Source organism: Chiroxiphia lanceolata, chromosome 1 (genome assembly GCF_009829145.1).
Source record: "Chiroxiphia lanceolata isolate bChiLan1 chromosome 1, bChiLan1.pri, whole genome shotgun sequence".
Lineage (NCBI taxonomy): Eukaryota > Metazoa > Chordata > Aves > Passeriformes > Pipridae > Chiroxiphia > Chiroxiphia lanceolata.
This window is the reverse complement of record NC_045637.1, coordinates 61,151,008-61,175,570: the sequence shown is the minus strand read 5'-3', so window position 1 is coordinate 61,175,570 and position 24,563 is coordinate 61,151,008. Positions and strand designations below refer to the sequence as shown.

At 42.4% G+C, this 24,563-nt stretch overlaps 1 protein-coding gene across 2 annotated transcripts in view; it reads left to right on the top strand.

Moving 5' to 3' along the window:
* ZNF516 (zinc finger protein 516) overlaps positions 1 to 24,563 on the top strand; it is a 102,070-nt gene that overhangs the window by 63,017 nt on the left and 14,490 nt on the right. For both annotated transcript variants that reach the window (XM_032703149.1, XM_032703156.1), the window contains exon 3: positions 22,212 to 23,681. In XM_032703149.1, coding sequence (XP_032559040.1) covers positions 22,212 to 23,681 — 1,470 coding nt within the window. The remainder of the gene's footprint in view (positions 1 to 22,211; positions 23,682 to 24,563) is intronic.

Here is a 24,563-nt window from a genome sequence, read left to right as displayed (position 1 = left end):
AGGTCTGGTGAAAGGGACCCCTGGTGCAGGTGCAACAATGTCAGCCAAGTGGCACTTCTGGCTGGGTTTTGTGTAGAAGAGAAGGGGGTTAGAGGAAGGACTGTAACAACACAAATAGCAGCCTTGCCAGGATATCTGCATTTATGCTGGCAATTCCATGGGTGTGTGGTTTTGGTTCCTGGCATGGATGTAACCGTGGTACTCTTGGTGTGAGGATCCATGCATTGACACCACGGCTGCTCTCCCCATCAGACCTGTGAGGCAGGGCTTCTTGGTGAGGGGTGACAGGGATGGTGGTGGTTTGCACTGTGGTAGCAGCTACACCATGACTCTGTTGTGGGTGAGGGAGCTGTTGTACTTGGGGTTTGTGTAAGCAGGGAACAAAAAGTGTTTGGAAACCCTGCCACCTGTGCTCACAAGGTCGCTTCAGTCATAGGCATTAAACCAGGAAATCTCTTACCTTCGGCTTCATCCTGGGGAAAGGGCTGTGGCAGGCTTCTGCTTTATACACTGCAGGAGTTCAGGAGAGTGTCCCCGATGTGTTAGATTACCAAGTGGTCCTGCCGGCGCACCTAAGCCCTGATCTGCATGCCTTGCCTCCCCCAGCAGCCCCAGAGTGCCAGGCAGCACTCCCCCAGGATCACTAGTCCTCATGCTCTGCTCCCTTGTATTTGCCTTGGGTCTTTAGTGTAGCTGAAAGTAGGGCTCTCCTCCACTCATCAGTCCACCTTAACAGAGCATTACTAGCCAACATATTTTGTTGATCAGTGTGATTCCAACTCTGCAGCAATATGTAGACTAACCAGATGGAGGCTTGTACCTCTTGTGATTGTAAAATTAACCAGAATCATTGATAGTTACGAGAGTGATGACGGAGACCCAGGCGCTGTCAGAACAATGTGCTTTGAGGCATGCTTAAATCTGTTAAGACAGTATTTCGTGTTGCCGCATGCTCAGTACACAATTCTACAGCACAGCAAGGGCGCATACGCCTCACTCAGCTGTGGCTGGATAAAGGATGAAGATTATTCACTACTGAATTTGACTCAGCAAAGAAGGTGCAGGTCCCGCTGCATTCAGAGGCATAGCCAAGAAATTTTAGTCAGAGGTCCAGGTGACTGGATTTGTGGGGTTTGTTTGTTTTATTTTTTTAATAGCTCAGAATAGGATTTTCTAACTTTCTGAATAAAACAAAGTTTTTTAATTTGAACCTAGTGTGAGAACTTCCAGAGAATCAGCAAGAAATTTGTGGGAAACAGCTGGAAATAAAGTGGAGAAGGCAGTGCTGTCTCTATTCTCTTCCTGCCACACAGCCCACAGATGTACTGTAGTTCCCTGTTCATTTGCATCGGTGACTAAAGGACCTATTTAAATGAACGAAGTTAATGAGTTAATAAATGCAGGACAGGGAAGAAACCTGCATTACAAAAGGTACTTTGTTCTTAGAGAGTAAGAGTTTGGTTTGATATTTCATAACATAGCACTGACTGCTGTTTGCTACATTTTGTAATACATCCCTGGTAACATGAGATCGCACCACAGATTCCTGCTGTTAAATAGTTATTCAGATGTGTTGTGTTACCGGCAGCTTTTTGCTTGCATATGAATTATTGGGTGTTTGAATTAGCAAAATGTGGATTAGCAGAGTTTTTGCTTCGTTAGTGGTACAGCAGACACTTTAGCCATTTGGTCGTCAGATACAGTCGTTCTGTGTTTGAGCTTCTCAAAATAATGCCTGCTAGTGCCTCTGTAATTAAACATCTGTCAGGGTTTTAGAAATGCCCTATGGGTTTTCTTTTTTGGGGGAGGGGGGAAAGAAGCCCCTGCTCTTAGGGGGAAGAATGCTGTAACAGCAAAATATATTTTGGCCATTTTTGAAGGAGGGCAAACTTAGGAGATCAGCATCTTTCTTCTCCATTTTGGCTGATGTAAATAAGCAGTAAATTTATTGAGACATCCGGTGCAAAACTGGTGTGAGAACAGAACTTTGGGTCTCGTGTGGCAGCTTGAGCAGATGGGTGCTTCTTACTATTTCTTAAAAACTGAAATGACAGGGAGATTAGGGTTTAAAAATCACAGCTTCTGTCGCATGCATTAATTAAAGGGTTTTAGTGTAATAATTCTGTCTTATTGTTCTAGAGCATACGCTCAGCTACTTTCAATTTTTAAAAGTACTCGGCCCTTCTCTGGGAGCCACGGCTGTTTGTTCAGTTAAATTCCTTCTGATTAAAACTCCCTGAATAGTCATTGCCTTCATATACCGAGACCAGCTCTGTTTTCTCTATGCTACAGTGATAATGGGGTCACTGGGAGATTTCTGAATTACAAGTTCTAACCGAAGTTATAGTGCTTCAGGGATGCTTCGCTGCTCAGCACAGTCTGATGCACCTCAAAGTACTGTTGGAGCGCTTGGGGCAGTGGCTTATACATTTCTCTTTCTGACTCATTTTGCTCACAGGGGAAGCACTGTAGCAATTTTGGTTATTTCCTATCAAGTCCAAAATATCACCATACTTTTTAATATGAAAAAAAGTTTGAACCCAGTGTCTGCAGTGATCCAGCAGTACTAGCATTTTTCTTTTTTTTTAGATATGCCTCCAATACCCTGTGTTTTACTGCTTTTTCCCTGCAAAATAGAAACGTGCAGATTTTTCAAATCTGAAAATGGCATATATCAAGAGTACAGATGTAGCAGCAGTGTAGGTGGTCCTCCTCTGGGGTCCCAAACTGATAGGTTGTGACAAGATTGCTTAAAGAAAAAGGTCCTTAAAGTAACTGTCATGCAAGTTTTATTTAAAAATGCCAGTCCTGTGAACACTGTGGATTTGTTACTGGTTTTGCTTCTTCCAGCAAAGCTTGACATTCCCTGAAAGAGCAGATGTTCGTGGAACGAACTCCTTCTGGGGAATTAACTAATTAAGAAGGTCGAGCTTCTGCGTTCTTCCAAACCGTGTATCCTGAGGCTGCAGTGTGGTGTCAGGGCTCTTCCTTGGCAGTGCTTGATAGAACACGTAGGTTGAGAATGGGTCAAGACCTGTAACTGTCTGCCAAGATGGTGATCCTTGTGGGTTGCTTCCAGTTCAGAATGTGATTCTGATTCTGATCTGGTGCTGGAGTACAGTAAGGGAAGAGGAAAGAGCTGCCAGTCCAACAGCTTTCCTTTTCCCTTTAACTGATGATCAAATGTGGTGGAGGTGGCATCCGTTTCCAGCAGTTTGCTGGGGAGCCTGTCCTGCTACCAGTTCAGTGAGTGAGTAGGCAGACTTGTTTTATGCTATCTCTGGCCAGCATCACCTGATAGACATGGTCTTTGCATCTGGGTTATGCAGATACTGTCATTAGCTCTGAGATGGACTTAGTGATGAGTAGTAAAATGATGAAGATCACAAGTTGCGTGTCTCTCTCTTTCTGGTTTGTGTTTTCTTTTTCTTTTTAATTTATTTTTTGGCCAAGCTTGGGAAATGCCACTCCCAGGAGTTGGTAGCAGAACCTCGCAGGAGCCGAGTTGTTGTTCTTTGCCTCATTAGGTGCTACAGCTCCCTGTAACGAGCTATAAGCTGTTAGAGCAGGCTGATCTATCTTTAGACTCTATTGACCCATTATCACCCTGGGTCTTCATGTCTTAGAGGACAGGCCATACCAAGTAAGGGATTTCTTAGATCCTCTTAGATGCAAGAAGAAGCTTGGTTAGAAGAGGTATGTTGGCACCCACCTGCAGCAAGACAACCTTGGTAAAAGGGGCTATTAATCTGTTTCTGGCTCTGGCTGAATGGAAAACCTCCTCAGAGGGAATTTCAAAGAGTCACGAGACTTGTTCAGTGGTGGATCTCCATTTTGAGGCTGCAGCCATCTCTTGCAGAGAGAGTCTGTGGAATAGAGAAAACTAAATTGGCAAGGATTTGAGTTTGAGGTGACTGGCAGTAGGATAGAGAAACTCCTCACAACCCCTCCAGATGCCTTTCAACTTGGATTATAGAGCCTGTCAGCCTAGAATTTGAAGGAAACTTTAACTGAGCTTATTCTGATATTTTAAATTTCTCGTACTTAATTTTAAAATGAAGGTTAGAAAAAGTTTCATGAAAGCTACTTAAAATGAGTCTAAGATCTAAATATGCTTATTTTGAAAGTACTGTTTGTAGCAGTGTGATACTGTAATGTTTAAACCACTGCTTTCCACAGAAAAGAATTAATTTATTGTGATTCAGTAATGTTGTTAGACAAAGTATTGCCTTGTTTTTCTGTTTTTTTTTTTTTCAACCTAGTAACAAGATGACTCAGATAGTAACCTGGATAATTGGGTTACATAGAAACAACTTCTATTAAAAATATAGGTTTATGTTCTTAACATTATAGCTTGAATTTGCTACCAGTAGCAGTGGATCAATTTTGAACCAAAATAGGATATGCATAGAAACTTCAGCTCCATTTTAAAAGGCACTTCTCATTGTAAATACAGGAGTAAAACACTTCAGTAACAATGCATTTTTTAGGTAAACCAAATTAAGAGATTTTTAGAAGAGCAGCTATAGTACTTGCACATTTGATTTGTTTGAAAACAAGGATTGTATTTTGCCACAATATTAAAAGTACTCCATAATCTTAAAAGTTTCAAGTTGTTTCTGTTGAGAGGATTTCCAAGGTAAAACTGTACTTCACTTTGAAGTCCAATACTTAGCATCAAGAACACTTAGCACAGTGCAAGTGCCAGTAATATTCAGCTCTATGAAATTCTTGATAGTTTAATTGAAGTGTGAATTTTATGTTTAGGTTGAGGGAGCATGAATTTCTTGGGCAAGAATTGCTGCCTAAAGGAAATGTTTCGACTTTCCATAAGCACAAATATAATGCACTGAAAGTACAAAAATTGAGAAGAACCAAAGAGTGGAATTCAGAGTTGTTGGGGGAAGGAGAAAGGCAAGGAGAATGTAAAGTGCTGTTTGTTTATTTTAAATTTACCTTTTTTCATAATGACTGGGACTTTTTTTTGCCTTACACAATTACTAAGAGCTTCACTGCCACTAATTAACTAGAGTGAAAAGAAGGAATAACCAGTCTACAAACTCTGATCTAAATACTCAGCATTAGTAAGTGACAAAGACTAGATATGGTGAGGAGTTACGATCAGTATGACTGTTTTCAGTGTGTTATATCTTCAAAAACTGGCAGTGTACCAACTTACTAAGTTTCCTGTCCTGGCCAGGGCAGGTGGTCAAGGAACCACAACTGAAATTAAGACAGAGACTTTTATGTGGAGAGTTGGGTCAGGTGGAGGACAAATCTTCTCAGTTAGTTGGAGCTAAGAGACACTCGTTTCTGGGTAACTGCTCCTCCTCCAGAGGATAGAGAACTTTAATCCCAGAGGGATTGAACAACTTTCTCATGGTTGTTTATGGGACTAAAGTATGTAGTAAACCCAAAAGCTGTAACTTGGAATGTCTTTGGTTGCCTTTAATGTAAAACCATCCACTCTCTGAGATAGTTTTGGTTGTTTTTTTTTTTTTCTGGTGAAGCAGAGAATAGAGCAAGAGCAAGACAAAAGAACAGAGAAAGAGTACTGATGACTAGCAAGAAGGATGAGTTCACAAGATACTTGAAGGGTGTGGGAGAAAAAAAGCCCAGAAGGCATCTTTATAGTTTTGATAAAGGTAAAAGGTATTTCACCTATGTAATGAGCTTTTCCACAGGCTAGGTAAAACAGAAAGGTAGACTGGAAAATTCAAATAGGAAAGGCAAAGAAGAAAAGTGTTGGGGTAATGTCCTTTAGTGGGAACTTGGAGGAGATTGAAAGGTTGACTTGGCTTTGTAGTTGGTGGAAAGTGCTTGCTGCTGAAATCTGCATGCTACTGTGGAGAGTGGCTTTTGCACCTGAGGCTTTAAACACAGACCAGGGCAATCTAGACACCATGCTAAGGATTCCCTTCTCATGGGAAGCCTTCTTGCAAACCCCAAACAAGATGAAAATGGGTATCTCATAACTTAGAATTTGTTAATTATAGACAAAAGAAAACTTTAAAGACTGCTTAAAAAGAAAAAATAAGGGGAGGGCGGGGGAATTGTCAACAGTGAGCTTGGGAAAGCTAGTATTTCATCAACAAATACACAAAATTAAGACCGGGCCATGGAAAGTCCCTGGTAAAACTCTGTTCTCATTTATTTTGCTGGAAACTTTCATTCTGAAATAATAAATTATGTGAACTAAGTCTAAATCTTTAAACCAGGCAATTTTTTTTTAGAATTTACTTTGAAAATGCCGCTTTTTATTAAGCTTTACTAAAACATCCTTAAACTGCATGTTCTGGCTTTGCTGTTGTTGCTTTCTGTTCCTAAACAGTCAAATGAAAAAGTGCAGCATCACGGAAGAGTCCATAGTTTGTTCTTGATAGACTGGAAGTGAAAATAGGTGCCAGAGAACCAAGTGCACTTAACTGCCCAGTGACAAGTAGAGTTTCCCTGTGAGGCAGAACATGATGAAATGTGTTTGTCTTCTGAAAACTGTGCCTTGTGAATAAAAGCATATGAAATATGTTTTAATGCTATAAAATAGGAGTACCCAAAATCTTTCATTGCTTCAAAAGACCTAGGCCTTTGTATCAGGACTTCCTCCCCTAAATATTTGATTTTTTTCCTCCCCTTAGAATTGAGTTGGCTCTGTTTATTTTTTTCCTAGTCTTCATCTTGAAGTTGAATTCAGAACATAAAAATGTCCTTTTTTTCTCTTCCTTGCTACATCGGGCAAAATCTGAAGTTTTTATTCATGTTCCCTCTCCACACATTTTGAATTTAATAATGTGTTGTTACAGCATCTTAGTTTGTTCTCCTATGACCATAAACCAGCAGTCTGGAGTAGTGACCTGGTTGCAGATGTTTGGCTACCATCTCCTGGTAGCCTGTTTTCTTGTACAAGTTACTGCTCGTTGGTTTACTTTCCTGATAGCTGTGTGTAAGTGAAGCATCTCTCACTCGTAGAGCATTTTTTTAATTGGCGAGAATGTTCTCTCAATTAGCACTTGGCAGGCAAAGGTTTTTGCATTTGTGAGGCCTTTGTATTTTCTTCTCCATGTTTCTGTATTTTTCCCCAGTGACTGGGCTAGGAAAGTTCAAGCAATCCTTTCCTGCCAAGAGGAGCATGTGGGCTAACTGATTACCATGCATTAAGAAGGACACTGAAAATAATGATAGAGATTGTCATTACCTCGTCCTACTGCTGAAAGCCCAAACTTTGTCCTGTTTTGAGAGAGATTTTTCTACGTAGTAGGGGTAGTGAACAAAAGTCAAAACCTCTCTGTTAGAGGTTTTGTTTTCCCTAAAATGGATGCTTTTTTCATCATTTGCAAACATGGTGCTTACTGTAAAGTCACCTGTATAAACCTGTTGGGGGCTATTTATTGCAATGAAGTTTTGGTTTAAAAAAAAGAAGAAGAAAAAGAAAAATGCTATAATACGGTTCATTATGTAGAAAACCCCTAGTCTTTCTGTAATTACACCCCAAATTACTGGAACAGACACAGCTTTATTTTCGTCATGGCGGCAAACACTTTGACCTAGGGTGTCGTGATCAAACATGTCAGCACACCTCAGTCCTGCGAGGAACATTTAAATTCAGAGGATGGAGCCTCTCTTTGCCCACAGCACACTGACAGGTGCCGTGTACTTGGTCACCAAATGACTTGTGTCCACATAACACAGAATCATAACAGCATGTCTGGGTTTGGTTATGGATGTCAGGAGAGATGAACTCAGAGTGAGGACCACGTTTCCCAAATTCACAGCTGGTGCAAGATGTAGTGGGAAGAGCTGTGGGATGCTGGCTGCCCTTTCCCAGCCTCATGGCTCTTTTGGCTCTGCAAGGTGGTTCTGTCTCCGTCCTTCAGAAACGTGGTGGTAGGTGCTCACACCTGTGGCAGTGACTCCATCTGCACAGTCCATGTAATGAGCTCACATTCAGTGCAGGGATGGGGCTGCCCCGAGTGGGTGGTGAAGCAGGGAGGAGTCCTTCTGAAAATTGCCTCCGTGGGGAACTGTGTCCCCTGTAGCACTGTTGTCGCCTGGGGACGCTTCTGTGGGGTAAGCCTCTTTTTTTGATTGTGCTTGTTTGGTGACTTTTTGTTTTGTTTTTGAATATTTTACTGTGTTTTTTCCCCAACTTGGTGGTGTTCCCCAGAGCAGAGGACTCAGCTAAGCCCACAGGTGCCGATAGTGAGGAGGAGTGCGTGGACGCGGAGGGGAGGTTTCTGCCTGTGCTGTGTCAGTGATGCTTAGAGCTAGTGGTCCTGAACAGCAGCTATGGGAGCACTGTCACCTCTGGGCTTTTTTTACTGGGGATTTTTTGTTCTTTTGTTTTGCTTTTGTTTGTTTGTTTTCGGTTTGGTTTTTTGGTGTTTGTTTTTTTTTTTTTTTTTTTAATTCGTTTGGGGGCGGTGAGACCCGGGCAACATCGGGACTAGCCCAACTCCCGCACACCCAGGCGGTGGCGGTGGGTTGGGAAGCGGCTCCAGGGCTCATCCGCTGAGCGGCGGCGCCACCTGGCGGCAGTGGGCGGAGCTGCCGGCGCCGAGACCTCCCCCCTCCCCTTCCTCCTCCTCTTCCTCCTCCTCCCTCTCCTCCTCCTGCCCGGCCTGCTCCCCGGCTCAGCATTCCGCGGCTGCCTGGTGCCAGCTTGCTGCCGAGCCAGAGGCTGACATCGGCATCCAGGGAAAATAGCTGCGCCTTTAGTGACAGTGAAAATACCAGAGCTTTCTTGTAGGCGACGTCCTGTGCAAATCTGAGTTACCTGGGCTCTTTGGGGACCTGCGGTGGGGTTGTCGGTGGTGGGGAGCGGTCGAATATACTGCCCGTGGTGATAAGCCCGTGGGGTGGGACTTTAACTGAGCGCAGGTGAAGGTGCCAAGATGAAGAGCACCTCTGCAGTGCTGAAAGCGCATGACTGAACTCCCGGAGGTGGGCAGCTCCGTTGGCTACGTAACCTCCCTTGCAATGGCTTAAAGTCCCTTTGGAAGCTGTGTGTTTCTTCTGATTAAAGAACTGAAGCTGAAATCTGCTCGATGTGATGTCTGTGCCGTAAGGACTAGTTATCACCTGGACCTTGTGTGTAGTCAGGTGTGTGGGTGGATTAAGTCATGGATTAAATGCCTCTTAGTAAATAGATTTAAAATGCCTCTGACTTTGAGGAGGATTTTCAAAACACTTTTATTTTCATGACATGGGCCTAATCTGTATCTTTGTCAGAGTAGTTGTATTAGTAAGTACTTCTTTGTGTGGCACTACTGGGGACACACACGTGCATGCACACACAGTCTTTCTATAAATATCTGGGCAGACATCTGTTTTTCTACCTTTTAATAATCTGAATTAACCAGATTAATTTGTCAAGCCCATTCTTTTTTAGGAAAGTTTTATTTCTGTCTGGAAGCAGTCTTAAGGAGCCAACTATGGTTAGGATGGGGGGTGGGTGTCCTACCTTGTAACAGGAGAGTGTGGATAAATGGCAAGTAAGCGATATAAGTGATCTGAGGAGCTCACTCTTTATTGGTAATGTAATCTTTTTTTTTTTTCTTTTTTCCCTCTCACTCTGTGGAGTCTTATATGGGTAAAAACAGACCCCAGCAACTGATTCACAGCTCAGGCAGTGGGGTGGGGGGTGGTTTGGTTACCTCAGTTCCCCTCATCTCTCCCCAGTGTGTCTACTCCCCAGTAGAGTTGCTCTGACCAGACCCATCGTGCACTGCTGGGAAAGCAGATGGCCTTCCTGAGTTTCCAAAAAAATCAGGCCCCTGTAAGTCCTGAACACTGGGGAATAATTAACACTTAAACTCCTCAGGACAAGAAGTGTCAGTACTGCTCCTTGCAAAATTACACCAAGCCACAGCCCTTGCCCAAGAACCAGTGCAGCTTGTTCCTTGCTCCCAGTGAGATGCTCTTCCATCCTGCCAGGTTTGCGTATCTGAGCAGACAGGCTTTGCACTGAAGTGGCAGACACCTTTCTGTTTAAGGACACCTCATAAATAACTGATCACTGACATTTTAAAGTCTTCCCTCGTTAATCCCATGGCAGGTGCAGGGATCTTTCATGCTGCTTTCTAGGGGCTTGGTCTCAATATAGAGACAAGAGATGTCCATGAGGTTAACAGAGCTTTTGGCACAAAGTGGTGTTTGCAAGATGCTGCAGGTATATGTGTAGAAGTTTGGGGGTTTTTATCAAACCAAGTTTGTAAGTTGCCCTTAATTTACTTTCCTTTTCACTTGTAAAGAATGTAATAAAATGACTGCTGGGGAAAAGAAAGAAATGTGAAGTACTTTCCAGCTTTTCTGGATGTAGGTATTTGGTTGTTTGGTTTTCTATTTTTAATCCTGTTGAAAAGGAGAAATTCCAAATTAAACCAGCCTGTGGCAGTGTTTTTCAGCATTTCTTTTGCTTCTGCTGCGTTTAAAGCTTAAGCCTAAGTGCTAATTGGAAAAGTGGAGAAGCTTCCTATGCAGTACGTGCAGTAGTTAGTTTCAGATTTAATAATGTTTTAGCATTTTCACACAGCTGTTATTAAAATGAGTGGGTGATATAAATAATCATGGCTCACAGGTGCAGAATTACTGTTTCGTTGTGTATGAAGCTTATTTTAAAAGTGATGTGTTTCTGTTGCCGTTTTTCAAATGGATTTGATTTCTCTTCCCCATCCTCCTTTAGCATAACAAAGTTTCTGTTATTTGAAAGATTCATTAAAACACGTTTACAGCTGGTTTTTCTTTTTTCAGTACCATCTTTGAGACATCCTCTTGTCTCCTGACCTTTCTGAGTTACATCACGCACCCTGGGATGACTCTCATCTGACCTCCTTCCCAAACAGAAGACTTCCTCTGTCTCTTCCACCAGAGATTAATAGATTATTAATAGATTATTTATTTTATCTTTTAAATGACATCTTGAAAGTTACTTTCTCCCCCCCCCCCTTACTCATTTTTCAGATTAGTAGGACTTTAAAAAGTAAGAATTTAAGCGAGCCCAGAACTTTGGTGTTTTCTCGAGCTCTCAAATTTCTCTCTCGCTATAAAAGGAGAAGTGTCAGGAAAAATGCTAAAGCTCCAAATCCCTTTTAGAGCGCATTTTGCCTGAAGACAGCTGCCCTTTCTGCTGCTGTGCTGGTGGCAATATGTTCCAGCTTGCTTTGTCTATTAGCTCTTCAAGAGGATTATGGAAGTTGCCAGTAAATGGCTGATGTCTTTAGTGATCTGCATAAGGCTATCACAGAGTTGTTTCAAGCCAGGTCTGAAAGGCTGTTTACTTTGCTGGAAGTGCCTTCTGTAGTTATTGTTACCTTAAGCGAGGACACTGGAAAGAAAGGGAAGGCGAAAGGAAAGGCTGCTTACCTAGCAATTAACCAACTTGCGAATACCCCTGTCCTGTCCAGTCAATAGGAGCAAACGCTGCCAGTGGTGAGCCAGAGGGTGGTTGCAGGGGAGCTATGTCTGGCAGGAAGGACCTCGAGCCTCTTCTCTTGAGGCCTTTGGCTCAGAACTGCAGGTTGTGTGTTACGGGTACAGGGCCTTTGGTGGCCTTGGCTGAGTGGCCAGAGGCTGCCCTTTGTGCCTGCAGTCACATCTTTCTCAGGAGCTCCGCTTCCCTTTGGTCCATCCAGAGCAGAGCTGTTCAAATCAACTTTTGATCTGTCAGTAGCTTAGAGCCTTCTGCAGAGTTTCCTCAAGGTAGCAGGGCTCAGCCCCTCATCTCCTGCTGCTTCCTTGCAGCACCATGTAACAGTGCTAATGATGATACAGCAGTGCCACCCCTTACCAAGGGCATCCAGTTTTCAGTGATGGTCACAGAGTCATAGTTCAGTCTATCTAGCCTATGTCTTGGATTTGATATAGTTTGCTTCTTTTCCTATTCCAGCCCTATTTTCTTCCATTCCCTTTTCAAAGTCCTATTTCCAATGAAGGACCGAATAAACATTTGCACAACAAAGCAGATTTTCTGTCCAAGTACTGTATAACTAATGAATCTTAAAATTCTTGTAATACTTATAATCCAAGTTCCCCTTTCTGTCATGTGCTACTGTATTTTATGTGGTGGGCATGCACAGTAGAGATTCTTGACTGCCTTAAGTCTGTTTAACAGAGCCATGTGCCATAGTAGCGTGGCCTTCAGCAGGAGAAACAAGGTAAATTAGGTCATGCAGAGCTCCTTATTTCCGTAAGTGTTACCTCTGTTACCACGCTGGGTTTGCCGGCTGTAGCTTAGGTATTTCTTCAGAATGCTAGCTGACAGCACAGCTGTACCCTCTGTTTTTAGACTGAGTAGCTGTAGTAAAGGACTTTATGATGTATGGCAATATGCTACCCATGCTTAACAAATGATAGGAGAAATGAAATATCGGATGAGGAATGTTAAGCTGTATGGGATGGCTGCCAGTCCACAGTCTTGGCATGGAAAGCCTTTCTCCTTAACGCACTTGAAGGAGGAGGAACAGGTGGTGGTCAAGAAGACGCTGTGGAGCAGACATTGTGGCAAATATCACTATCGGAATGAAAGGGATAATCTCCGGGCAGATTTACAACTGTTTGGGTCTATGTTTGGAGGGGCTATACAGGCAGGCTGCCACTTGCTTAAAAAAACCTGAGTCATAATTTTCCATCTCTTCTACAAGTATTTTTGATGCATCAAAGCCAATTGCACTTCTCTTTCTGTGCCTTAAACAAAAAAAAAGAACCAATATCCAAAGAAACACAAAAGCCCTTATCCAAATCCAACCCTCCCAAATTTAATTATGTATCCTGCTGTGTTAATGGTCTTATACCCTTTCTTTTTCCTCCTTCTACCTGCACCAAACTTCACAGGCAGGGCCACACATGGAGAAATGCCTAGCAGCTACAGAGCATACTGGAGGTACTCTGCCTAGCTTTTGGACCAATTCATACTGTATTGTATTAACTGGGAATTACGACAAAGCTGTGTTAGAGTCAAATTGGAATCATCTGGCCTAATCACTTCCTAATTTTGCAGAGCATTCCAGGGGTTTTATATCCCATAATTTTCTTTAAGTATATTATGAGCAGCAACATTTAAGGCAATGCCAGATTGTATGGTTTTCATTTTGGCAGGCTGTCCCTGCAATGTGTTTTCGTATTGGTTCTGTGTATGTACTCCTCTCTCTCCCTTCATTTTACCCACAGTTTTTGGATAAGTAGTCACTGTTCCCTCACTGCTTTCCAGGAGCCAGACTTTTCCACGTCCAGTGATGTGGAATTGTGAAGGTACCTGTACATTTTAAACCAGTGTAGTGTCTTTGCTCTGGTTTAGTCCATGGTGGGAGCTACGGACCCTTTCTTCTGCTTCAACTTATGTGCTTGGGCTTTACATTTCCTAAAGGAAGAAAAGCTGGTTTGAAGTTTTGTGAGCTGGGGACAAAGTTGCAAAAGCTGTGTATATAGTGTGGACCACTTGTTAAAGAGACAACATTATTATCGCCAATTAATAAAACTATCCTAAGACTATATGTGCCTTCTGTATTTCTAAAAGTGCTGTTGTCTCGGTGCTATGGTTTGCCTGGCTGTAGCGGGCGCAGCCCTGTGTGAGATAGGAAGACATCCGGATGCTCTTGAAGCTCAGAGGGCAAAGAGGGGCTGTGGGCCCTCACTGGGAAGTCCAGTCCCAAGTCCCAGAAGGGGCTGTGCTGGAGATGCGAGCAGGATGTGGCATCAGCATGGGGATCAGATGTGTTGGTTGCAGCCTTGCTTTGTGAGACTTGTCAGACTGGTCACCTGCCTTCAGCTCTTTAGATAAAAGACAAGCCTTCTTCTCAAACAGCAAAAACCCCACTGAGTTCTTCATTACCCTTGGGTCAATCTAGTGTGGATGAAGGGTGAAAAAGGCACTTGGAAATGCTGTGATAACAGAAGCTACAGCTTCACCTGCAGATAAGTACATGTTATTTCATGGGGCTTTTCTCCTGCTTCTGGGCAGAGAATACCCTCATGGACCTCTGTGAGAAATACACAGGTAAAAGGATTAGTAAGTCATTACAAGCTCTGCCACTGCCCAGAATTCCTATATACCAGGAGGAGATGCAGAGAGATGTGGTGAACACTGGAAATGTCTGTGGCAAGCTGCCAACAGTAGCCATTTTACCCACATTTGCACTTTCACTTCATTACGTGCTCTGCTGTGGATGGTTTCCTTCCTTCACCTGAAACTCTGTGTTGACTCTGGAGGGGCTGATACCTGGGAGACAGATCGCAAAGCACCTGCTTTAGAAGAGGGTTTGTGTTTGGGCTTCAGCACAAAGCTTTTTGGATTTGATGTGCACTGGTGTGAAGCTGAGGGTGATGAAAAGATCCTGTGCGAGGGGATACTGGAATAATTTGTACATGGAGCTGATCTTTCAGCCAGTTGGCCTCTGGGAGGCGTGTAGCTTCAGTACCCTAGATAACAACAAAACCAAATATTCTTCAAGAAAACATTGTATGCAAGTAGCTAAAGAGAAAAAGTTCACTGTGAACTTTCAGGCTTGTTCTTCAGTACATAATAGCATGCACTTCAGTTTGACAGATTTTGGACTTGACACTCTTTCCAACCTAGTTCCTTAGTTACTTTGTTGGTGCCTATTCTCTTGATTGTGCTTGAAATTCCAATAACATTGGCATTTGCATCTGTGGCTGTGCGGATGGTTTCAGGCCTCCATTTTCTTTTTGGGAGAAAAAAATCTTTGAAGTGTGACATAACTGAAGCATTTCTGCTGTGCAAAGGAATTTGTGACTTTACTGAGCTAGGGAATACTGTGTAGAAAGGGGTCTTTTATGTGCTATACTATTACTGTTCTCAAATTCAGATTTCACTCATCTTAAAAGGTTAAGTTTCAAATTTAATCAACTAAAAATTTTGTGCTTTTTTTCAGTCACTTTGGTGACATTTCAGATTCTTTCTGAAATGCAAAACTAATGCAGTATCTTTAATGATAATAACACTAATATTCTAAAATAATTAAAAAACCCCAATATGTTTAGTCCAGAATTGAACAAACTTTATTAAATTAGTTTGATGGTTGTCTATTCATGTTTTTTGCTGTCCGGATTGTAAGAGCTCTGTGGGTTTTGTTTTCATAAGCAGCAGGTGTCCTCCTGGACAATGCTGTAGAGATTAGTCAAATGGAGACTGGGGCACATTAGAAGCATCAGCTGGCCTGTCCCTCTTTTGCCCCCTGCAGTGTCCCTCAGTTCTGCAGAAGAAGGGAGATGGGGCCCATTAGCCATTTGCATGCTCAAGGCATGGCCAGTATGGGGCATTTGACAGCAAGGGTAAAATATAACTTCCAGGTAACCTTAGAAATTGCAGAGGGTAAGTTAGTGAAATTAAGGAAATGGGACTTTGAAATAAATCGGTATATTGTTGTTCCAGGAATAAAGGGAAGCCTGGGGAAAAAAAAAAGGTGCAAGACAGCTGAAAAATAGCATGATCATAAAAAAAATTGAATTAAAGGCACCAAGCATTAGTTATGTAATCATTGTGGCAACAGTGCTAGTACTGTTTGGGAAGAAACTAGTGTAAAAAAGCTAAATTTTTTTACTCTGAGGTGCCTGTCACAGTTTAGGAATGATATTCTCCAATTTAGTACTCCCACTAAAATCATGCAGCCTCTCCTTCCCCCCTCCAGTTGGAAGCTCAAAAGGCAAAGATCACAGATTGAGATAAGAGCAATTTACTGGAAACAGCAATGAGATAAGGAAAAGGAACAGTAACAGCAGCAATATTAATTAAAAAAGGTATAAGACAAATGATTTACACAGAAGACCTCCAACAGGAAACAAATACTAGACAGTTAACAAATACTGGACTGTTCCACCTTGCCACATTTCTCCACCAGAAGGAACACAAGCTAGAAAGTCTCCTTTCCCACCTCTGGCAATGACTTGAGGTGGTATGAGTAACGTTAGGGTCCTGTCCATGCCTCCTCCTTGCTATTGCAAAAAATTAACCCTGTCCAGACCAAAACCAGGACAGTGCGTCAAAGCATTAAATTTTTTTGGTTAGATAATAGTTTTCACCCTGGGCCCACTCCCAAAAAACAGGGATACAAAACTGCATTTCTTATCTTGTGAGATCATGCTTTTTCATAGTCAGTATCTTTTCCTAAGAAATACTCAGTCGAAAGTAGACAGTTCCCATCATGCATCCTTGGCCTGAAATTATTGACTATGAAATTCAAAAGTCAATGAGAAGTCATTTTAGGAACTATGAAAATGAACATGTAGAAAAGGATAATGAAGACTGTGAATGCAAACTGTACCAGAGGGGTGCTGTGTGGAATGGCTTTACTCCCCTTTCCACCTCACATAGCCAAAGGGAAACCTCTGTGGGGTGGGGTGTGCTGGCTGACTGATAAACCATCTGTATCAGCCAGCATCAAGAGCTGTGTTGGGTTTCTGCCCTGTTAAAAACCTCAAACCTCAGCCAAAACCACTCACTGTCAATTCTAAAATTAGTCCGAGAGAAAGCAAGGATATTAGTTGATTGTGTGCTTTCTGCCCTTCCGTATCACTCTCTTACCTGCTAACTTCTATCATCTTGTGGTATTGAGTACTCCAGTGTAATCCTTGGTCATCTCTTTTTTCTGAATTACTGGGGAACTGGTGTAGGAGCCTGTGAAAACATCTAACAACAACATGTAAAGCAAGATGAGCTTTGCAGATGAGAAGCCGCATCTCCTAAAAAACCAGCATAACATTTTCTTCCCAGTATCTCCCTGGGGCACATGGCCTTGTGCTGCAAGAAAATCTAAGAGGGTTTGTAGGGGTTGTCTCTCACCTCACGCCCACTTTGCCATCACACTGGGGATCTGCTGAGTGGTGCAACTGGAGCAGAAAGCAGGGGAGGTGACGGATAGCATGTGGAGTATAAAAACTAGACACACAGGCAGTTAGAACAGGGGCCATGGCTTTTTTAAGACACGTCCTCTGCAAAACAGATACCGGGTCTCTTTGAACAGCCTGACCTATGCTAAGAGAATAAACCTACTGCTAAGGAGGGTTGTGGGCTCACTGTTGAATGCTCCAGGAGTCCTTTTCTGAGCTAACCACATAGGGAATTAGTATGAAAGGAAGGCTGGTTTTGGCATATGTCTTATGCTTATAAGGGGTTTTGCTTTGCTGTGCTGATAGAGCAAAGGGAAGGAGTAAGTCATGTTTTGTGCCTCCCTGTGAAAAGGAGGCACAGATTGTTATGGATTGATAATCCATGTTTTGTCCATATAGGTTTTACAGTCCAAGTGGTGTTTCACCTCTTCCTTTGACATTTATTCTGCAAGCTGCAAATGTATATAATCAGACTGGTTTTTGTTTTTTTTCTGTTCATCATGAGTTTTTCTGCGTGCAAGTGTATTTGATTGTTGATAGACTCCAGTGCTCAGGATGACATAATTCTTCTGGAGCTTGGCACTCCTGGGGAGACTGCAGACGTTGGCCTGTCACCCTTCCATCTTCCCTCAGCAATGTGAGGGACACTTAACTCTTCGTCTTTATTTTCTGGTGGGTTACTTTTCTGTGGCAGTTCTCTGAACTCCTGACTTACCTGTCATTGCAGATCTGCATAGATATTCTCGGGGCATAGACTGTTTTTTGTTGGACCTTCCTTTCACAGGATAAAAGACCTGATTTTCTGCTGCAAAACTGCTTTTTGCCTTTTTTCCTCTGCCATTTCCCATTGTATGGTGTTTACTGTGGACTTTTACACAGTGCCCATTGCTATGGTGTGTATATGTTTGTATAGATATTTTTTATATATATACAAAACAATGTGACCAGCAAGGCTATCATGTGTCTTTTTCAGAGGGGTAGTTTTATTTTTATAGTGCTACTTTTATTTGTGAAAGTTGAGTTGAAGAACTTCATCTAGTACACTCATATTTAACTTGCCATGTATTGTAACATCTGGTTTTTTCAACATTACTGCTTCTCAGATTTTTCCCTCCCACTGCATGGGGTTTTTTGGATCATTTCCCTTCACTTGTCTTAACCTACCTTTTTTCCCCAGAATGAATCTCATTTGATTATTTTGAGACTGCATTTCAATTCTTTCTGAGTCCCTGTGCATTATTTCCTTGTCCCCATTTTTGCAGCTTCTCCAAATGTGATGTTTCCTGGAGATTCAAGTTAGCATGCTGACTAAAGTCTCTTCTGGATCATTAAAGAAAGTACCAAGTGAAATAGAACCCAGTACAGGTCTTAGCAATATTGCAGCTTCTTCCAGCGTTATCCTTTGCTTTTATCATGATTTATTTGCAGCTGGTTTTCAAATCAAGCCAAAGCATTCATCTCAAAGTGCAAATCACTATCAAATGTTTACTAAATTTCAAACACATCACATGTGCTCTTTTTCCTTAGATTCCTAGTGCTGTAACACTAGCCAGAAAAGGGGCCTATTTCTAGCCAGTTTTGCTCTTCTGAATAGAAATCACGGTTTCATTGTCCTCGGGCTTGTAGCCTGGTTTACTTTATAGGAAACCTCATGAATTAAAACAGCTGTGCAGCCCATTGTGAAATTTGGTTTTGTGGAGAAACAAGGCTGGGAAGAAAACAAGGGGAGTTTACACGTGTAAGGGGGAGAAAGAGAGAAGAGGGATATGTGTGTGCCAGGAAGAGGGGAGTCACTTTTATCTACCTGTATAAAGTTAAGTCACTGAGGGATGGCAGTTAAGAATATTTCTGAAGAACTTCTCAAATCCCCGAATACTCCTGTGTTTCTAGACAACGACTTTCGTATAATTAAGTGCTTTACACTGTCCTGCTTTGCTTTCCTGTGGCATTCAGTGCTGTTGATATTTGAAGCTATGGCCAAGACGTGAGATAACATCAGCAGCCACCACCTCCTAACTGGGCACCTTGGAATGTTCCCCTGCTTTAGCTCTTATCCAGGTATCTCTGACACAGAAAAACCATAACACTTCAGACTTGTGGTAAAAGGACCTTTCTCGTAAGTACAACAGATAAACAGCTGTTCTGGGTAAGAAACAAAGGAATTGAGGCAAATACGAGGAGATGACAGGGACCGTAGTATAAAAAGTGAGAGGATGCTTAGCCAAGAACTCTTTCAATGGGTAATGTGAGTTATAGTCTCTGGAGATCAAGCAGAAGGCATCTCATTCATGGCTTTTTGCTTTGACCTGGCCAAAATAAAATCTCAGAAGTTTCTGGTAACAGTAGTACCTGCACAGTGCTGGTTAGAACAATATTTTATACCAGTGATTTAAAAGGATCGTTAATACCCCTTTTCAACTTGGGGCAATTGGCTGGAAGCAGACGGAAATAAATTTAATCTATTTTTCTAAAAAAGCTTTACCTATATTATTGGGTTGCATACCATCTTCTCTTCTCTTGCCTGCATCCCCTCCTCCACGTGGCTTTTGCTACCTTCTCACTGCCCAGCCTGGACCACTTGCCATGATGGGAAGGATGGCACGTGGCAATCTGGTTGTTGGTATCTGTAGTATCAGGTCCCTCGTGGAGAGCAGGATGGGGCTAGGGGAAGCAGGATGGGGCTAGGGGAAAAGCATAGGGTGTGTTTTGCACTGATGAAGAAGTTTGAGTTGGCCTGCAGGTGAAAATTGTTTCTCTTTTGGTTTGGGGTTTTCTTGCAAGAAGTGCAGCTTGAGCAATTAGCACAAATACTGCTATTGAGGCTCCTGATCTAAGCTTTTAAAATTATTCCTAGTATGTTTACTACTGTTCTAGTGAGACATCAGAGGAATTGAATCTAGCAAGACATTATGAAGAGACGTTAGAAACTATGTTTTGTAATAACCTTACAAATTTTCATATAATGTACTGACAGCTGCCTTCAACATTGTGGCAACTGCAGGTCTAGATGTACCTCAGAAATGCCTTTCTTGTTTTCCTGCTTTGTGTTACATTTTCCATCTGGAAAATCCCTTTTTCTTTGTTGGCTGCACTAAAGAAATAGGGCCAGAAAGACTGTAGCCACCTCAAAGTTGGCAGTCTCAGCTTTATTTGGGCACATAGGACTGTGATCTCTCTCTCTGCTTTCTCCTCCTCCCTCCTCTCCCAAGTACCTAAATCAAACAGTCCAGACCTAAAGACCAAGCCCAGACCTAACACATGCCACCTATCACAATCTGTTTGACCTTGCTCTCTGCTGAAACGGCGCAGTACGTGGATTTTGACCGAGTCAGAAAGTATCAAGGAGTGTCTGAGATATGCAGAGCAACCTGGGAGTTGCACGTGTCTGCTGATACCCCCTTCATCATGGCTGCACAGGTGGACCAAGGAGTAGGGGAAGCCTTCCAGCTCTGCAGTCCCAGGAACAGGACTAGCAGTGGTCTCTCGTTTCCCTCCTCTGCCTGCTGTGCTCAGTGTAGCCAGCAGGTTGGTTCACTGTCCACTGAGTACTGCTACAACCAAAGGATTTGTTTTTGCTTTGCTTTATTATTTAATACAATGATAAAAGGAGACACTCCTTGTGATCATAAAGAGAAACCTTAAAATCTTATTTAAGAGCACAAATATTTTGGGTTTTGACAGATATGGTTTGAAAATAACACAGATGTGCAGTGTTAGATTTCACCACTGCATGCAGTGTCTTTGTTTCAAACTGTAATTTTGGTAAATTTCGTTAATAGTGCTGGGCATGTGCTTTCCCAAAACCTTGCCCCCTGCAACCCAGGAAAAAAAAGTTTCTGGATTGTGGGGTTTTTCCCCCCCTGAATATACCCCCTTAGAGAGTTTGAAAGGAAAATGATCTTCGCAGAGTGAGCATTCAGCCCTGAAAGGCTACAAACCTATGGGTTATTTTTAATCTAATTACCTCAAATTAAACAAAAGCTTAAAGATTATTTTGCTTGAGTTGAAGATGAGGGCAAAGAAGGCTTTATTTGCAGAGCAACTCTAGCCAAGAACATGCTTCTTCCATTGCGCTGTGCAGAATAATGCCTGTGGCAGTGCACTGCAGTAACAAATGGCGCTTGATTTTCTGAAGTACTGGCTTTTATGAGTTGATGTGAGAGGATACACAGCTCTAGAGGAGTTCACTCTTTTCCCCTTCTCACCCCTCCTACGGATGCAGTGATCACTTTGGACTGGTGATGTTTTAGATGGAGCATGGTCTCCTTACACTTGCCTGGCAGTGGCTCATTAACTGCATGTTAATTGAAACTGAAAGTTTGTCAGATGATTCAATTCAGTTACATGTTAAATAGATTCAGTGCAGTAAGCATTACTGCTGTGATGAAAATCTCTGTGGAATTGATTTTTGAACTGATTTGGAGGGATTCATTGGCTTCATCAGCAGCTCTGAGAGATCAGCATCAGGAGAGCGAGCAGACATAGCCATGCTCCCAGCAAAACAAATCCTACTCTTCTCTTTCTCCCTAAACAGTTTTAATTACTGCCCAGTGTGTTCCCTTTCCAGGACATGTGTTAGATAAATTTACTCTGGAGAGCTGAGAAGTGAAGAAGAAAATGAGAAGAATTGAAAGTCTGTTTTGAATTCTGTAATCTAAATGACTGAAATGTCTAATTCCTTATCTTTCAGTGGATCAAGCAGTCACAAAATTTTCCTAAAGTTTGTTTCAAACATGAGCATATGTTACCAAAAAAAACCAAGGGGAAAAAAAAATCCGCTTTAAACTGAAGGACTGAAAATTCAAAATTTACATCCTCCATGTCTCATCTTTTATACTTGGCCACTGCGAAAGTCTCTCTTAAGTTAGGAATTTATTCTGTATGCTGTACCTGCTTATGTGCTTGGTTTCTGTGTGAAGCCAATTTTTATTGCTGAGTTATAAACCCTTTGAAAATAGGGGCTTGTAATGGAAGCGCTGACAAACCTTTAACTAGGTCAGTTTTATCTGGCTCCATTATCTTTGCTTTTGTTAAAGCATTAAATGGTTGCAGATTTGTTTATTTTTCTCACAGTCTCAGAATTTTAACATGGGTATGTTATTGAATTGTTTTTTCTTCAAAATGTCATGAACACGCAGCATTAGAGAGTTTATCCAGGCTCTGCAGTCATCTTTAAAAGTAAATTGAACTGTTGTGTCTTATTTCAAGATTTTCTTGCTTATAAAGTACATTTAGTCTGTAACATGTCATTGCGAAACTAATACCAAAATTTCCTTTTTCTCTTGCTATCTTATTCTAATCTTGAATTCTGCTCTGTCTTCTGAGCTCCTTTCTGTGTAAAATAACAATGATGTTTTTTTGTTTGTCCCATTCAGATGAAAAGCCATACCACTGCAACTTTCCTGAAGAAGAAACCCCAATGATAACATCTCAGTTGGATGAACTCCCAAAGCTGGGAAGCCGCAACGCCAGAGAAAATGAGGCCAGGGAATCTAAACCAGAGATTCCTGCCCTGATGTCAGCACTGGAGAGTGTCATCAAGGAACCCTTTTTGAAATACCAAGGTTCTGCAGACATGAAGATGCCAGCATTTCATCACAGCCAGGGGCTTCCTTACTCCAGTCACATCACTAGCTTTGCTTCGGGTGTGGGCCAGACATCTTCAGACGTGGTCATGGACTTGAAAACATCGCTTGAAGTGCAGGCTAGTCGTGCTAGAAAAACTTTGCTAGACTTGCAAAGGGAGCATCCTCTGATAGAAAAAGGTGCTGAAGCTCTAGAGGTAGCTCCACTCGATTTGAGTGAAAAATCAACAAGGGATAATTCATGCAATAAATATTTGAATACATCCTTCCAGGCTGCTTTAATTGTCTACCCATGTCCTTTCTGCAGTCACAAGACCTACTACCCAGAAGTCCTGTGGATGCACAAAAGAATTTTGCACAAAATCAGCTGTAACTCGATGGTACCCCCTTGGGTTCAACAGAATGGATTCAAGAGTATTAAAAACAACCTGGTCTTTCTGGCGAGGAGTGGGCGCACTGGCCCCCCTCCTGTTCTTGGTGGTAAGGAATGCCAGCCTTTACCCATTGCCAGATTTACGCGTACTCAAGTGCCAAGTGCATTGCCGGGTTCCAAAACCAGCTCTCTTTCTGTTGGGATGACTGCAAAGTCTGGTAGTACGCATCAGTCAAAGGACAGTCATGCCTTCAGCCACTGTGGTCCACGCTTATCGGGTCTGGATGGATACAGACAGCCCAAGTTAAACCATTCCCAGGAGCAGTACAGCGTAGCAGCACAACAAAAAAGTAAATATGAAGCAAATTCCAAACTTATGCAAATGGGAACCTATAGTAGAAGCATAACGCCTACACAAACGGTCATATCCAGGCCTAGCACACAGCCTACAAACAGTAAGCAAGTGGAAAAGTATGTGGTTCCCCAGGGAAGTACTGGTTTTGCCCCTCCAGGTAAGCACTGTGCATCCGACTCCATGAAGGCCAAATACAACCCACCGCTGCAGTATCATCCTCTGTGTAAAAGTGAGCAGTACACTAAACATGAAGAGCCACCAGTGCCTCAGAGGGAGTCTCACGTGAAGGCTGGGAATGAGATGAGGACATTGGCAAACTGCACAGCCGTAGCGCGAGCAAGTCCGGTACTGCAGCCCCAGCCTAGTACCGTGGGAATTTCTCCAGCTTTACACTCCAGCAAACAGGATGTGGGATCAGATGTGCATGAGAAACATTTGGACATTTTAAATATCTTTAAAACATACATTCCAAAGGACCTTGCTTCATTGTACCAAACCTGTGGTGCCAACAGCCCTGCCCTGGATCACACAGGTAAGATTTTCACAAGCCCTTCCATAGCTGAGGACGTAGGCTTGCTTGTTCCTGCTTCATTCAGAGCCATGACATAACTGTTTCCCGGTTTTTCCCTTCTCTGCCTTTAACAGTTGGGATTACAAGTTCATTGTTTTTATCATTGCTGGATAGGCTTGAATAGGTTTGTTTACTGCTCTCTTAACACTGCAGCATCCCCCCTTGTGCACTGTGTGACATTTCTGTCACAGGTTAAATGTATCTGGTTCCACCTGGAGTACTGCTGTTCCTTTGTCCTCTTGCTTCAAGCAGGCTAGAGTTACACAGATGTGCTGTCACTGGAAGATCTCCCTGATATGCTGGTGCTGGCACACATCATCATCTTTTTGCTTCAGGCAAAATAAACATCCTCTGGGGCTTATCTGTGATGTTATTTTGGAGGTTTTGTTCAATTTTGTCTGCAAACAAGCCTTCCAACAACAGAGAGGAATAATCACTTGTCGTTGTCCTTTGTCTTCCTTGACAAAAGTCTTAAGATCTTCCTTGTCCATGTCAAAGATTGCAACCGTATTTTTAAATGAGTCTTTTGATCTGTTTCTATGTTTTTAATTAAAAGGAGGTAGGGCTGAATACATGCCTGCTAATTCACATAACCAGAAAAGTCAGTTGTGCAAATAGCCAGTTTAAAAGTACAGAGACTAAAAAAGTTCAACTGCCATGTTAAAAAAAAAAAGAAATCTATGTATTTACATTTGAAACCATACTCTTCTGATGATCTGCCAGAATTAGTTTGTCTGAGTGGAAACTGAAAGTCATACTGATTGACTACACATGAAGTGGAGGTGTGTCTGTAGGCGAGGAGAACGGGAGCCAAAGTCTCACCTCTCACCATTTATAAACCGT